The 14,294-nt window shown below is 43.1% G+C and overlaps 2 protein-coding genes across 8 annotated transcripts in view; both read right to left on the bottom strand.

The window, feature by feature from the left end:
• Window positions 1–14,294, bottom strand: part of amacr (alpha-methylacyl-CoA racemase) — a 410,966-nt gene that overhangs the window by 63,681 nt on the left and 332,991 nt on the right. The window lies entirely within an intron of this gene.
• LOC111961398 (retinoic acid receptor alpha) overlaps window positions 1–14,294 on the bottom strand; it is a 240,792-nt gene that overhangs the window by 42,241 nt on the left and 184,257 nt on the right. For 2 of the 5 annotated variants that reach the window (XM_023983631.3, XM_023983629.3), the window contains exon 1: window positions 8,463–9,491. The exons of the other annotated variants lie outside the window; for them this stretch is intronic. In XM_023983631.3, the coding sequence (XP_023839399.1) occupies window positions 8,463–8,826 (364 nt within the window). In that variant the 5' untranslated portion in view covers window positions 8,827–9,491. Of the gene's footprint in view, window positions 1–8,462; window positions 9,492–14,294 lie in introns of those variants that run through there. 5 annotated transcript variants of the gene reach the window in all.

Raw genomic sequence — 14,294 nt, forward strand, 5'->3', positions numbered from 1 at the left:
CGGGGTAGGCTGTCATTTTAAATAAGAATTTGTACTTAACTGACTTSCCTAGTTAAATAAAGGTTACACACACCAAAAAGCTATTTTGTTGGCATTTACGTATGTCCCCATTACCAGTAAAACATAATCAAAACCTATTTATTTCACTTACTTGCTGTGCTGTTTCGTTGTTCAGTCGTTTCATTCCCAACCAGGATTTCTATGGAACGCGATTGTGTCTTTGCGTGTCAAAGATACTATTTAACATGTCAAATAAGCTTGTTGACCTATCAGGACCTGAATATGATTGCACGTCATATAATAATTTAAAGCATTCATACATTTTTTACGTAGTTATTACACATTGATTATACTATCACTCGTATTACATATGTCACAACGATWCATCGATACGTATGCTATGATGCTGGTAAAGTTGTCTCGCGCAACTACAGYGCTGGTCATAAAAAAAAGCTAGCTAGCTCATGGATGCAAACAATGTTCTTCCCCAAAAACATAGCAAAACGACATCTGTTTCAGTAGCTATAGTTAGCTAGCTAACTATATAGCTTGGTGTCATCATCTAAAATAACTAATTTATAAGACAGTTCTTAGTTGATTAATGGTGGTCGGACCATCTTTGTGAAGCTAGCCACAAAAAGGATTAGCCACAATAGTGGACTTTGCGGTTAGCCTTCAAAATAAAAGTATGGCATAATTCTACTATTTGTATTCATTTGCATCACTGTCAATGACATACTTTTATTTTGAAGGCAAACCGCAAATTCCACTATTGTGCCTAATCCTTAATGTGGCTAGCTTCACAACACATAGGCCGAAAATAGCTAACTGCTTATAACGTTAGCTTTGGGCAACAGGGTTAAGTAGCTGACTAGCTATTTATTTTCATGAACTTAAGTTCAATTTCAATAGGCGAACAACTTGACAAGTGGCAACCTAGCTAATACTTACTCACAAGGATTCCTAAATCATTGCTAAGAATAATGAACATGACTGCAGTTTCCACTGGTCATTGTTTTCAGGCTGGTTGTACTGGTGATAGCTAGGTACCAAGCAAAGCTAGCTACCCCAGAAGTTGCGGTAGAAAAAATGCTTTATTACCAACGCGGTATTGTAAACACATCGTTCGTGGCCAGTGTTTGCTGACTTTTTTGTACAGCTTTGACAGTGCTACTGTATCTTTTTTGACACGTAAAGACCCAAACAGCGTTTCATAGTATATATGTCATGAAGCTAATAGCAGTGATGCTACTACTGTGTAACTCCGGTAGGGCAACATCGGAAAAATAGCGCACTTGGTAGTGTTAACCGGTGCTCGACCAGTCAGCGAAAGCCAACATCACCCATGACAGAGAACGATTGATTGTCAAGGGCAATGAATTCCATTATCTTGGCTTTAATGGATTTCGCCTTTGAGTTGTCTCGCTGAAATGTTGTTACTCTTTCAAATAACTGCTTGACTTGTTGACTGCTCGATCCTTGCAGCAGACACTGTGGGCTAGGTTAGGAATGCTGTGTTGCACGTATAGAGCACAATTTTACGTGGCGTCATTACATCATGTACCTTCGTTATATAGGTATACACGTCAGCTTTGACATCGGTTTTGCACATCGGGCGTTAAACTAGACGTCGGCCAATACTGATTCTGTCATTTTTTGTGAATATCGGCAATTCTGATATGTTCACCGATATATCGTGCATCCCTACTTTTCATTATAACGTTGGAGGAAATACATTCCCAGCGTGTGAGAAATGTGTTTGCTGGACTTATGCTAACCCGTTATGCTAACCCAATCCCTTTAGCGTTGCTTGCTAGCTAGCTACAGAGATTAGCTGGCTAGTTAGCTACTGCCATCAGATGTTGTTTTGTTATTAGCATATTTAGCCAATTACACCATTTGTAGAATGCATACTGGCATTTGAATATACCGCGGGAAAAGGGAATCCGGACACGCTGTAGACACAGTAGACATTTAAATGTAGGTGTAGCGTTCGGAATTCCATGATCAGAACTCTATGATCAGAATACTAAAGCTGCGTGAACTGTCAAGTCTAGACACAGCCTTACAAACACAGACAACACTATTGTGACGGCAGAGCAAATAAGGAACCAGCTTCTGTAACCGCAATGAGATCATCTGGGCCACAGAGACTCAATGGCTCGTTTCTTTTTGTGCTCAGGCACGGGTAGGCCCCCTGTTATTAAAACTAGGTCCTGGTGCAGAAAATGAGACGGATACACTTTCATGAGAAGAAATAAAATAGATTGTGTTTATTTGATATGACCTTTATTTTTTTAATGTAAGAGCAGTATACGAACTCCATAATGTAGACTTATTATAAGTTCCTCCTGAGTGCCCATTTTGGCGAGAGATTAAAACTCACTTTGGTGGTAGCAACTCTCTCTGTCGCAGATGCAGGAATACTGCCATTATTTTTAGCGTGCTAACCTTTGCCCCATTTTCTGGGCTATTCGCGGCATTTGGTACGGATGTCCCGCTCTCTAAATAGGAGGGCATTCCATTGTGTGGAGACATACAACCTGAGACGTACACAGTTGGCTGGCTCTCCGTGTKATGATGTAGCAACATGCAGACTCTCCAGAGGAGGACCAGAGGGCATGGCAATTGGCAGACGCCAGACGGCCATCTTGCTTTGCGTCAAAGGGATAGAGTTTGTGGGGGGGCTTTCACCCTGCTGCAAGTGGAGAGAATTATGCAGTTTCTGATGAAATAAGATTACTTTCCTTGTAATAACTCCATGTACAGGGAGCACATGAACAGGAAAGTAGTGTCAAATAAGAAGAAAAAAAATGAGGACAGCCTAAAGACGAATAATTCCAGACCGAGAGGTTCTAGATTACCACCTAGGCAGCATGCTAAAGAATGCAACCATGGAACAGGCGGAAAAAGGGAACAACTTTGGGAATGAGAACACCTGCTAGATGAAATCTGGGGTGATAAATGTCCTCGGTTCGATACCTCAATTAATTTATGCACGTTCTATTATGAGGGGGTGTGGATGARACACGAAGAGGGTGGCGGGGAGAGAGTTATTGAGAGAGACCGGGAGCTCTTCTCAATTTGCTGTGTAGCCAGCCAAGCGGAGCACATGGCGAACAAACCATCTGCAGAGATAAGTAAAGAAGTGATTACAACAAGCCGGCTCAATTTCTGACAGCCTGACGCTTGGCTGCCTTCATAAACCCAGAATTGATTTAAATAAAGAGGCTATGAATATTTTAAAGTAGAACCACCCTAACCTAAGCCRTTTCAAACCGTCTGTCTGTCTGTCCGTCTGTCTATAGCGGGGGACAGAGGGAGAACGTCATTATCGATAGTGAGATTACTGCCTATAGTCACAATGTCTGCAATTACCAGTCTCCCTTAAGCTCTAGTGAATCGATGACACTGGCTGAATCCTTTCTGTCCGCTTTGCTTTGTTCATCGGAGTGGGCTTTGCAGCGCAACCCACCCTTGTCTGGGGATTTAGCGTCAAACCCAGCTCGCGTACAGTACTCTGACCAATGCCCCTGGCTAATTCTCTCTGCAAACAAGCCGGAGTCTGTTGTTGTATCCAAGGGTGAGGTTGTGAGCATCAACACACAATCTCCGCACAAATATGCTGAATTTCCCTCAYGATTGAGGYCGAAAGATTTTTGTATGTGCCGCCCACAGCAAATAAAACCCTTGAAGTCAGCGCTGTTTTTTTGTGTGTACGTGAAACATGTACAGTGCCAAGTGCCAATACTCAAGGTGACGAGCCACACACATTTAGCTCCTTTAAAAAAAATAAACAATAACGCGCGAGTGCGCCACGTGACCCGGATGCCACTGGTAACCTGGTTAAGAGAGGCGTCTGTGTTTGGTAAATTATGCATCGCWTTAAAGCGATGACTGCTTTGAAGGTTGACAACAGGGTGCCATTTGAGAAGGCGAGTGATGGCAGGTTGTGAAATGCTGCCTCGCGGCCTTTCCCAGGCATGGCACTGAACTCCTTTCACCCCGCGCCATTACAAACATACCTTGATGACAAAGCAGGTTATTGATGTGCACCTGAAGGTGAAAGCGGGCGTCGTTCTGTGGAACACTGCGCTCTCGGCTTTCAGCCGTCCGGCGGGGCCACTAAATCACTGTCTGTAGGGCTGACGGGAGCAGGCAGACGCACGTGAGACTGTGTCTGCTGCTTACCCTGTTAAAACAGGGGACCTTGCCCAACGCAGGCCTGTCCATCCATCTAGCCTGTCCCATCCGGTTCAAGTCCACACAGTCTCAAGGGAAAAAGACCCTGTCCATAAAAGCACTAAAAGGTACTCGAGGAGTATGGACATGAAAGAGTATGCAGAAAATATATAGGGACACAAAGAGCAAATGCTGAGGTTCAAAATGGTAGGGTAGCAAAAGGCCTGCAGTGTTCTAGTGAAAGAACASAAACTCAAGCACATGACCAGTGATTTACAGTAAACTAATCTATACTGAACGAAAATATAGACAACATTTTACTAACTTAGAGTTCATATGAGGAAATCAGTCAATTGAAATAAATTCATTAGGCCCAAATTTAAGGATTTCAGATGACTGGGAATACAGATGTGCATCTGCCGGTCACAGTTACCTTTAAAAAAAATAAAAAATAAAGTAGGGGCGTGGATCAGAAATCCAGTCAGTATCTGGTGTGCCCACCATTTGCGTCTTGCAGCGCCACACATCTCCTTCGCATAGAGTTGATCAGGCTGTTGATTGTGGCCTGTGGAATGTTGTCCCACTCCTTTCAATGGCTGTGCAAAGTTGCTGGATATTGGCGGGTACTGGAACACACTGTCATACATGTCGATCCAGAGCATCCCAAACATGCTCAATGGATGACATGTCTGGTGAGTATGCAAGCCATGGAAAAAACGGGACATTTTCAGCTTCCAGGAATTGTGTACAGATCCTTGCGACATGGGGCTGTGCATTACCATGCTGAAACATGAGGTGATGGTGGCGGATGAATGGGCCTCAGGRTCTCGTCACTGTCTCTGTGTGCATTCAAATTGCCTTCGATAAAATGCATGTGTTTGTTGTCCGTAGCTTATGCCTGCCCATACCATAACCCCACCGCTACCATGGGGCACTCTGTTCACAACGTTGACATCAGAAAACCGCTCTCCCACACCATGCCATACACATGGTCTGGGGCTGTGAGGCCTGTTGAATGTACGGCCTGATTCTCTAAAACGACATTGGAGGAGGCTTATAGTAGAGAAATTAACATTAAAAACTGGCAACAGCTCTGGTGGACATTCCTGCAGTCAGCATGCCAATTGCATGCTCCCTYAAAACTTGAGACATCTGTGGCATTGTGTAGTGTGACAAAACTGCACATTTTAGAGTGGCCTTTTGTCCCCAGCACAAGGTGCCCCTGTGTAATGATCATGCTATTTAATCAGCTTCTTGATATGCCACACCTGTCAGCTGGATGGATTATCTTGGCAGAGAAATGCTCACTAACAGGGATGTAAACAAATTAGTGCACAAAAGTTGAGAGAAATAAGCTTTCTGTGCGTATGGGAAATTTCTGGGATCTTTTATTTCAGCTCATGAAATATGGGACCAGCACTTTACATGTTGCGTTCAGAGTATATAGAACATCAGATTCAAAATGCGAATCCATTCTACCACAAGCTTGGTTGGATGACCATTTTTTCACAGTTGTTATGCTCAGCATCTCTACATTGCAGTGTCACAAAACACCAGCTTTTTGGGGGTTTAGTGGAACTGAACTMTTTTTATGCAACGTTATTTATGAACTCTTTCAAGACCCTGGTGCATGCTGCCAGGTGCAGCTTGTATGTCAGGGGCGGAAACAATATCCATAGCTCATTTGCAAAGCCAACACTGCAATCGTTTGGCAATCGCAGCGTCCAAACAGACCAGCCACAGTTTCCATGCGCTGTAATAACAGCACAAACAATTACAGGGCAGTCTCGCTACGCTGTATGACGCTTTAAGACCTTAGCCCTGGGAGAAACCGCACGGGTTTACACTTCACAAGCAAACTGGAACTCTTCCCCTTAAACTAATTCCCTCTTCACTAGCCCTGCCCAAAATTGCTCCCGCTATTACAGTCCTTAGCGTTGGAAAACAAAAACACCATCTGTTTTTTCTTCTAAATTCCCCCCACTCGGAAAGGACTTAAATACCACGAGTCAGATTAGGCAAGCAGTTAACAACCCCCCTCCAATACAGGCGATTAGAGCCAATAGGTCGATATTTGGCAGCTCTGCCTTGATAAAAAAGTCATTCAAGCTCTGCTCCGTGGGCTGGTGTCGGCGCCAAACCCAACAAGCCATATGACAGCCTTAGAGATGGAGTCCAGCCGGAGTACTCTCACAGCGACTGGAGCCTCCCCATGTGTCATCCTTACCCCACCACCAACCCCCCCTCCCCGTGCAGTGTGTGACAGTCACGTGAAAAAGGCCATGCGCATTCCTTCACGCATGAGCCAGTAACTGCTGTAAGGATCCCGACGGCAGCAGCCCTCTTGACAGGAATGGAATCACGTGCATTTWAATCGGCTTGAACCCGTCGATGAGACCTGGCATTGTTCTTCAAACACAATAACAGTTTACTACTGCGGTTGTCGTTCCTTATGATGAACACGACTCRCTGACATGGCTGGATAGAGAGAACACCGCTCACTTGGAGCATGTGAATATATAATACGGTGACTAGTGGCAGCTGATCATGTTTCTTAGGAGGCMGTTTTAGACTGATTTCACTGCAGTGGAAATGTCACTGAATGTACTCAGAGTTGATAGGACTTCTGAAGGGTCATCTGATGAATAATGGAGATAGGTGCACCAGACATTGGACTATCCTAGCCCTCTTCGGTTTAGATATATCCCCACGCAAATAGAAACAGAATCTTGTACTACTATGGCAGTTTTTTTGTTTTTACCTGTGATCCAATAAGCCTCCAAAGCCATGTGATGACACCAAAGTTATGTACACCCCCAGCGACTCCCTCCAACCCCCCTCAGTTTCCCCCATTGGGCACTAAACTTTTTATCGCGTCCAGGCAGTAAGGCAGACCTCTCCCCACTACTCCTATGAGCACAACAACGTGTACCAGAGCTTGGGATCAGAGGTCTTTTCCTGGTTTTCCCCTCAGCTAGSCTTTCGCATATTAGCTCACATGGTTCAAATCAATTCCACTACTAGAGCCGCTCACTGGACCGATACAATAATAGCGTACAGGGTGGAGTCCACAGCTCAGTAAGGGCTTTTGCTGCCTGTGTTGTGTTGTGTTCCCGAGGAGCTATATTGCCTTAACCCTAGTAGAGATGTAACCTCCCAAACAAGACCAGCAGCATGTGAGGAGTTTCTGTCTGTGATTGGTGTCGTTGTCAATATGTTTCTCAATGTCTAATCCCCATCTCTTTCCAAACCTTATGGCTTTTAGTAAACACAGAATCAGGTCAGGCTGGACGGATATTCATATGACAAACCCTGGGGCCCGGGTGCATTTGTCAATACCCTGATGAGAAATACACACGTTCTCATTTACATAGTCCAGATTTACTGAGGAAACGATCCGTTCTCGGGATATGAGAGGCTGTTACGGTCACTCGGGAGTAATCAACAAGCAGACCACTTCTACCATAAAGTCCCAGTGTGCTTTGTCACTAGTGGCACAGCAGGTTACCCCCAGCGGAGGTAGAGAATGGAATGACCCTTCAAATGATACTTTGTTGCCACAATAAAGTGATCTCCATTGCTCCAGATGAAATCTATAGCCAATTCTTTAACGAGGCAAGTCAGTGAAGAACAAAGTCTTATTTACAATGACAGCCTAGGAACAGTGGGTTAACTGCCTTGTTCAGTGGCAGAACGACAGTTGTTTACCTTGTCAGCTCAGGGATTCGATCTAKCAACGTTACTGGCCCAACGCTCTAACCACTAGGCTACATGCCGCTCAATAACGCCAGCAGGAAAGTTTGATATAATTACCTTTGGTATGCCTAGATAAAACCTCGTGGTTATTAATCAAAATCCAATGGCTTGGATAACATTGTCTGCTTTATAGGCTACTGCAGGCTACATTGCGATAGAGATACCTTTACATTCTTGCAAAAAGCTGAACGTGGGTTATAGAAGGCAGGGATCCAAACGTGGGTCAATTAAATGCAAGGTTATGATGTAAGTAATACAGTATTACCATTTAATAGGCTACATGAGATATAAACGAGTTATTATTAACCTGATTAAAACGAATGTAATAGGCCTAATAGTATGCTATATGTGGAATAAAATGTCAGCCGTTACAAATGAAAGCGCAATAATTCACTACACTTCAGAGAACAAATATCATGAATATTTAGCTCAGAAAAACAGTGGCACAGTTGAACGTGAAGGGCTTCCGTGAACTTCGCCAATTAGTGAAATGAAATGAACGAGGCAGTGAAAATGCCACCTACAGTGATTCGAGCCGTTCCAGTGTTGGTTTCTGATGGACGTACTGTAGTGATGGGGCGCTCCGGGCACAAGTCCTTTCTCTGGGATCAAACATCCTCTGCTCTGGTTGTAGTAATCCATCATTAAAAACGGGTTCGGGCTGGGATTCAGTCCCACGACGTCCACACTCTCATACATCGTACGTAGAGCGAAAGCGGGATGATTATTGTCCGGAGAGTGAGAAAAAAAGAACGTCTGCTGTGCGCAACGATTTGGGCACACGAAAATAGGAGCAGCAGACGTGTGGTTTTCAGTTTGCCACCAGTAGACTGTGCAAAAGGGTAAAAACTGCAATAAATTCAAAATAAAGGTTACAAATCCGTTCATAGACACGACACTTGAGGTTTCGGGTCCACTAGTTGTTTAGAGTCAATCCGCTACAAAGCTAAAATAATTGTATGGAATACTCCCCCACACTCAATTTGAACACATCGTTCAAAAGAATAGTCAACGTCATGTCAAAAGTGAGGTTTGGAATGCGCCGAATGATTCGTTTAATCGAAAAGCCGACCGGAATAACTTCATCGGATCAGTTCAATGGCCTTGCTTGCTCAAATAGTAAACTAGATCGAAATCTAGATAACATACCCTACAAACTCCAATAATACCTGMAATCACGCCAAGGGGTCCAAGTCCATTTCAATAACACCTCACCCACATCAGAAAAGGCAAAAGAGATCAGTTGCTGATCAATCAGAATGAAATTCCGTATTTAGTTCCAACTCGTCCTCTGGGATAAGTACGATTGTCCCATTTGCGCTCTTGATTTATGTGGACTATCAGCCTGCTGTCTGTCCGCCTATCCACTTATTAAGGCTACCGTGCAACACCAATGCACGACWACTTGATTTGCTACATATCTTGCCCTTCTTGTATTTAAAATGTCCTGATTCGCACAACACATTCGGTTCTTCTTGTTTGTATTTAGAGAGGAGCCGAATTCGCTCCCACACAAATTGCGTAGCTATCATGTTCTGCAGAATGTGACAAGGCACAGCAGCTGGGATGTGGCTCCACCTACACTCGCTTCTTATTTAACCCTTCGCAGACATYACCAAACAGAGCGGGACATTTGTGAGAGAGGAACGAACACAAGCCCGCTGGCGCCTCGGCCTGCCTCTCTCTATTAGAAAAGTGCGTATTGAATGACATAAGTTTATTAAACTCCTTAAATGGACCTTATGTATTTTTAGCGAGCTAATGAACATAATTGATTATTCCATTTGCCTATAACTATTTTCCTAAAAGTTGTCTACCCTCACTCGTCATTTGGGCTCGTCCTTCCAACTAATTTGACTCCTCCGTGTTCTCATCGTTCACTACCCTCCGTTTTTTCCCTCTCCTCTCAGTCGCTGTCTGCTAATTTGCCTAACGCTATTCGGCTGAACTTTTCTTGAACTCAAGGAAGCAGGCAGCCTCACCTCCAAATGACCCACATGCTGACTCGGATTTGCCTCTGCGTTTCTCACCTGACATCATTCAAGGTTTCCCACCTTGTACACCCGATATTACACAATCACACTCCCTAAAGTGCTGCTCAATGAACAAGCGCATATTACTTCTGCTTTCTGCTCAGAGGCTAAGAGTCACAGTCAACCAGACACTGTAACCAATAACGGGCACTTTTTACAACCACAATAAAATATTTAAAGTTGTTTCCAAGTTTCGAATAGTTGAATGACGTTTGCTACATCAAGTTGGTGTGGGTACAACATTGTTGCCAACTTCCTTAAAAGAATACACAACACTAGTTTGTATTCAATTGTTATAACCATGTTGAAACACTATCCATTTCCATCCAAACAATAGATACACTTTATAACTATGATATATATGATATATATATATGATATATGATATAACTATGACTAATAGGAAGAATTCAGAATAAGTTGGAAAAGCAAAAAATGCCCGTCTTCTGTAACCTCTTCAGACATCTATCCAACATATTAGCCCATCACACGATACATTTCTGAAATCCTCAGCATGTTTCCTAATCACACAAAAAAGCTGAAATGTTGATATCATATTCACAGGAGGCATGACACACCCATTTACGTACATCGAGTCAAAACCGTATTTTCAGTTCACATTTGCTAGACTGGGACACCAATATTATAATACTAATTGTACCCCAATGATTATTGACTTCAATTTTGTATGATTAGGAAACATCTGAGGATTTCAGGAATGTATCATGTGTTGGTTGGGCTAGAATGTTGGACAGATGTCTAAATAGGTTACAGAAGATGGAAATGCAACACATGTYCCATTTTGTCTGAATTCACTCAAATAACAGTCCGAATAAAAGCACGAGAAGAAACAAATGAACAGGATATAGTACTGCAAGAACCAGAGCCCTGACTAAAATGTACTGTACAAGGGGTCGCTAATGTAAACGGGATGTAATTTCCTCCATTGGAAAAGCCTATAAGACTGTCCCACTTTAGCTACTCCAAGTTGTCCTACTTTAGCTAGATATGGCTGGTAAAAGCAGGACAAAAGACAATTATAAAATTGAAACATAATATTGCCTTTATTTTTATATTTTGATGCAACAGTCCATAGTATGCACATTTACATCACAGTTTGGCACAGTGCATTATTTATGCAGTTTTATAACCCTAACATCAAAACAGAAAAAAAGCTATGTCACTGATCTTACTGTGTGCTTCGCTTCCTGTTTGAAGCTTGCTCTGTCCCCCCTCTATGATGTCACACCAATGAAGTGACATGATTTTGATCATGTGGTTTTTCTCKGCAAGGGTTTAGTAACAATAGTTTAGATTTTCTCGTCAAACAAAGAAATAAGCACGTCAGGATTAAGCTGTCCCAGGTTATATGATGTCCCGCTCTTTCCGAATTCCCACTACATGTTGTTTCAGGTCTGATACCTTTGTATATCACAGTACAGGGTTTAGCCAGTTCCCCATCCAGGGCTCATTACTGGTAATAATAATAATTATTGGTAATAACCCGCAGTCCCCACGGTTATATCTGCGGAGTGGACAGGTTTAGAGTCACAAAATGTGTGGATGAAGGGTGGTTGGGGTGGCGGGTGGGTTAAATAAAAAGAAAACAATGCATTAAAAAATCCATAAATGTATAATTCTTGTGCAATTCATATCTAAAAGGCAACATTGAGGTTTTTCTTTGATTATTATTAACTGTTAGGCCCTCAAACATAGGCTTATGCACTAACTGTACGCACGCCAAATACACGCCAAATGCAGATGGATTAAATGGAATAGTAACTGAAATCTGGAAACTGACTMGGTSTATAATCTCTCACATAGCCTAATATATCAACTCCTGCAGAATTAAGCATTTCTTGCAGTAATACGTTACACCAAATGTACATTTTGACTCGGGAACAGGAGTGGAGAAATAGGATCGATTTCTTTCAGCATCTTAAGAGAATGAATGAGTGGTTAGGGACCGTCTGTAAAGGTCCTATCTTTATTAGCATCATAAAAGCTGATAGTATTTAAGCCACATAAACTATGCATCCAAGCCGAAACTGAAATCTTATGAGAAACATGTTGGGTCGTTTTCACATTTCAATTCCCTTAAAACCAATCAAACCGATGTCATTTGGAAATTTAGCATGGAAAATCTTTACATTTATTATTTTGTTATTCCATTAACTCCCCGGTMCATAAATGTCTTTGCTGCGAGAGAGAAACCGAGATGAAAGAGAAATCTTTACAGATGAAGCTAGATTACTAGATTGAAACATTCATTATATTGATGTATGACATTTTATGGTGAGCAACGGTTTATTTMGTTTTCAAGGGCAATAAGTAATGACAGAAGAGCAGCTGCATGTAGGCCTATCTAATTACAGACAAGTTGAATGACAAAGCCTACCAAAATGTTGGAAATGATAGGCAGAAACATAGCCCTATCTAACCAGGCTTTAAAAATAAATTATGCAAAAATCCTTATGCCATCTCTGACTGTACAGCGCATTTTCTATATTTGCAGGTTAGGGTCGGGTGCGGGCCTCAGATTTTTACTTTATCACATTCGGGCCGTTGCGGATGGGTTATTAGCAATTGTGGGCAGGTGAACAAACAGCTGACCCACGCAACACTAATTGGTACATCCCAGCGTCTGGCCTACAGCTGAACCCAATGACAGTATATATGAATGGACAATCATTTCCATGTCAAATTTACATTTACATTTAAGTCATTTAGCAGACGCTCTTATCCAGAGCGACTTACAAATTGGAAAGTTCATACATATTCTTCCTGGTCCCCCCGTGGGGAATGAACCCACAACCCTGGCGTTGCAAGCGCCATGCTCTACCAACTGAGCCACACGGGACCATCAAATGTATTGCTCGCGTACACAATTTATCAGATGTGAAGCCAAGGAAGTCTGTTAAGATGGCGTCTCATGTGGGAGATTTATGTAGACAGCTACTCCGGGAAGTGCTGTTGCAGGTTAGCTCAGTGCTGACCCCTCTTATTCAGTATCTCAAGTTGATGGCCGAACAGGGTACTGCAGGCTGCCATTATCATAATAACTTCTTCTGTGTGCAATTTTAAAATAATCAGTTCAAGGACATACATCTGGTCTAATAGAAGCCATTTGTCAGTTTTTTTCACAAAGATTGCCATCTTCCCATTCGCTATAATGGGGGATCCTGTTTTCTGCAAATAATGCCTGCAGTACCACGGTCAGCCTTGAACTTCGTGGCTTCAATGAGAGGGGCAGTCGTTCTCCCAGGCCTGAACCACAGGGCCATGACTGCGCCTGACTGGAAAGGTGTTAGAGGGATTATTGGCATTATCCACAGAGGGGGGTGGCCTGCTCCTCTGACTGTGACTCTTATCTAATGCAGACTGTTTACTTTGACTGATAATGAGTCCGCAGAGAGCCAGCTCTGGGCAGATACCACAGAAGAAATTCCTTCACAGGATTGGCCTCAACGAGTAATGGTGTCAGAAAATGCAAATATGCTCTGCCTGTTTATTTCTCAGATTGGGCCGTGTTTAATTGACCTCTACATCGTGATGGCACAGCCAGAGTGGGAGATAATGGTTGACCTCCAAAGACTTAAAATGGACCAAACACACGCGCACAGTCGTGAAGAAGGCGCGATAGCGTCTCTTCCCCTCTCARGAGGTTGAAAAGGTTTGGCACGGGCCCTCAAATCCTCAAAAAGTTCTACAGCTGTCCCATTGAGACATTTTGACTGGCTGCATCACCGCTTGGTATGGCAATAGCACCGCCCTCAATCGCATGGCGCTACAGAGGGTGGTGCTCCCCGCCATCCAGGACCTCTATATCAGGCGGCGTGAAAGGAAGGCCCGGAAAATTGTTAAAGGCTCTAGCCACCCAAGCCATAGACTGTTCTCTGCTTCCGCACGGCAAACGGAACCGGTGCATCAAAGTCTGGCAACTGATAAATAGCTAACAAAATAGCTGCACGGATTGAGTTAACCTTGTATCCTCAACCTTTTTTCTCTCAATTGTTGTCTCTATGCACACTCACAGGGCCCTACACACTCACACACRCTGCATCATCTGCTCACTCGCACATAACATGCACATACATGTATACTGACTCTACACACGTACACACCACTCACATACAAGCTGCTACTACTCTGTTAATCTTATATCCTGTTGCCTAGTCACCTTACCCCTATACATATCTACCTCCATGACTCCAGTATCCCTGCACAATGTAAATAGGGTATTGGGAACTGACCCTGTATAGTATGCTTGCTTATTGTGTTCTTTATACGTCTTATTTCTCATGTTTCTTTTTCTAGTATTAC

This window comes from Salvelinus sp. IW2-2015, linkage group LG4q.1:29, assembly GCF_002910315.2.
Source record: "Salvelinus sp. IW2-2015 linkage group LG4q.1:29, ASM291031v2, whole genome shotgun sequence".
Taxonomy (NCBI): domain Eukaryota; kingdom Metazoa; phylum Chordata; class Actinopteri; order Salmoniformes; family Salmonidae; genus Salvelinus; species Salvelinus sp. IW2-2015.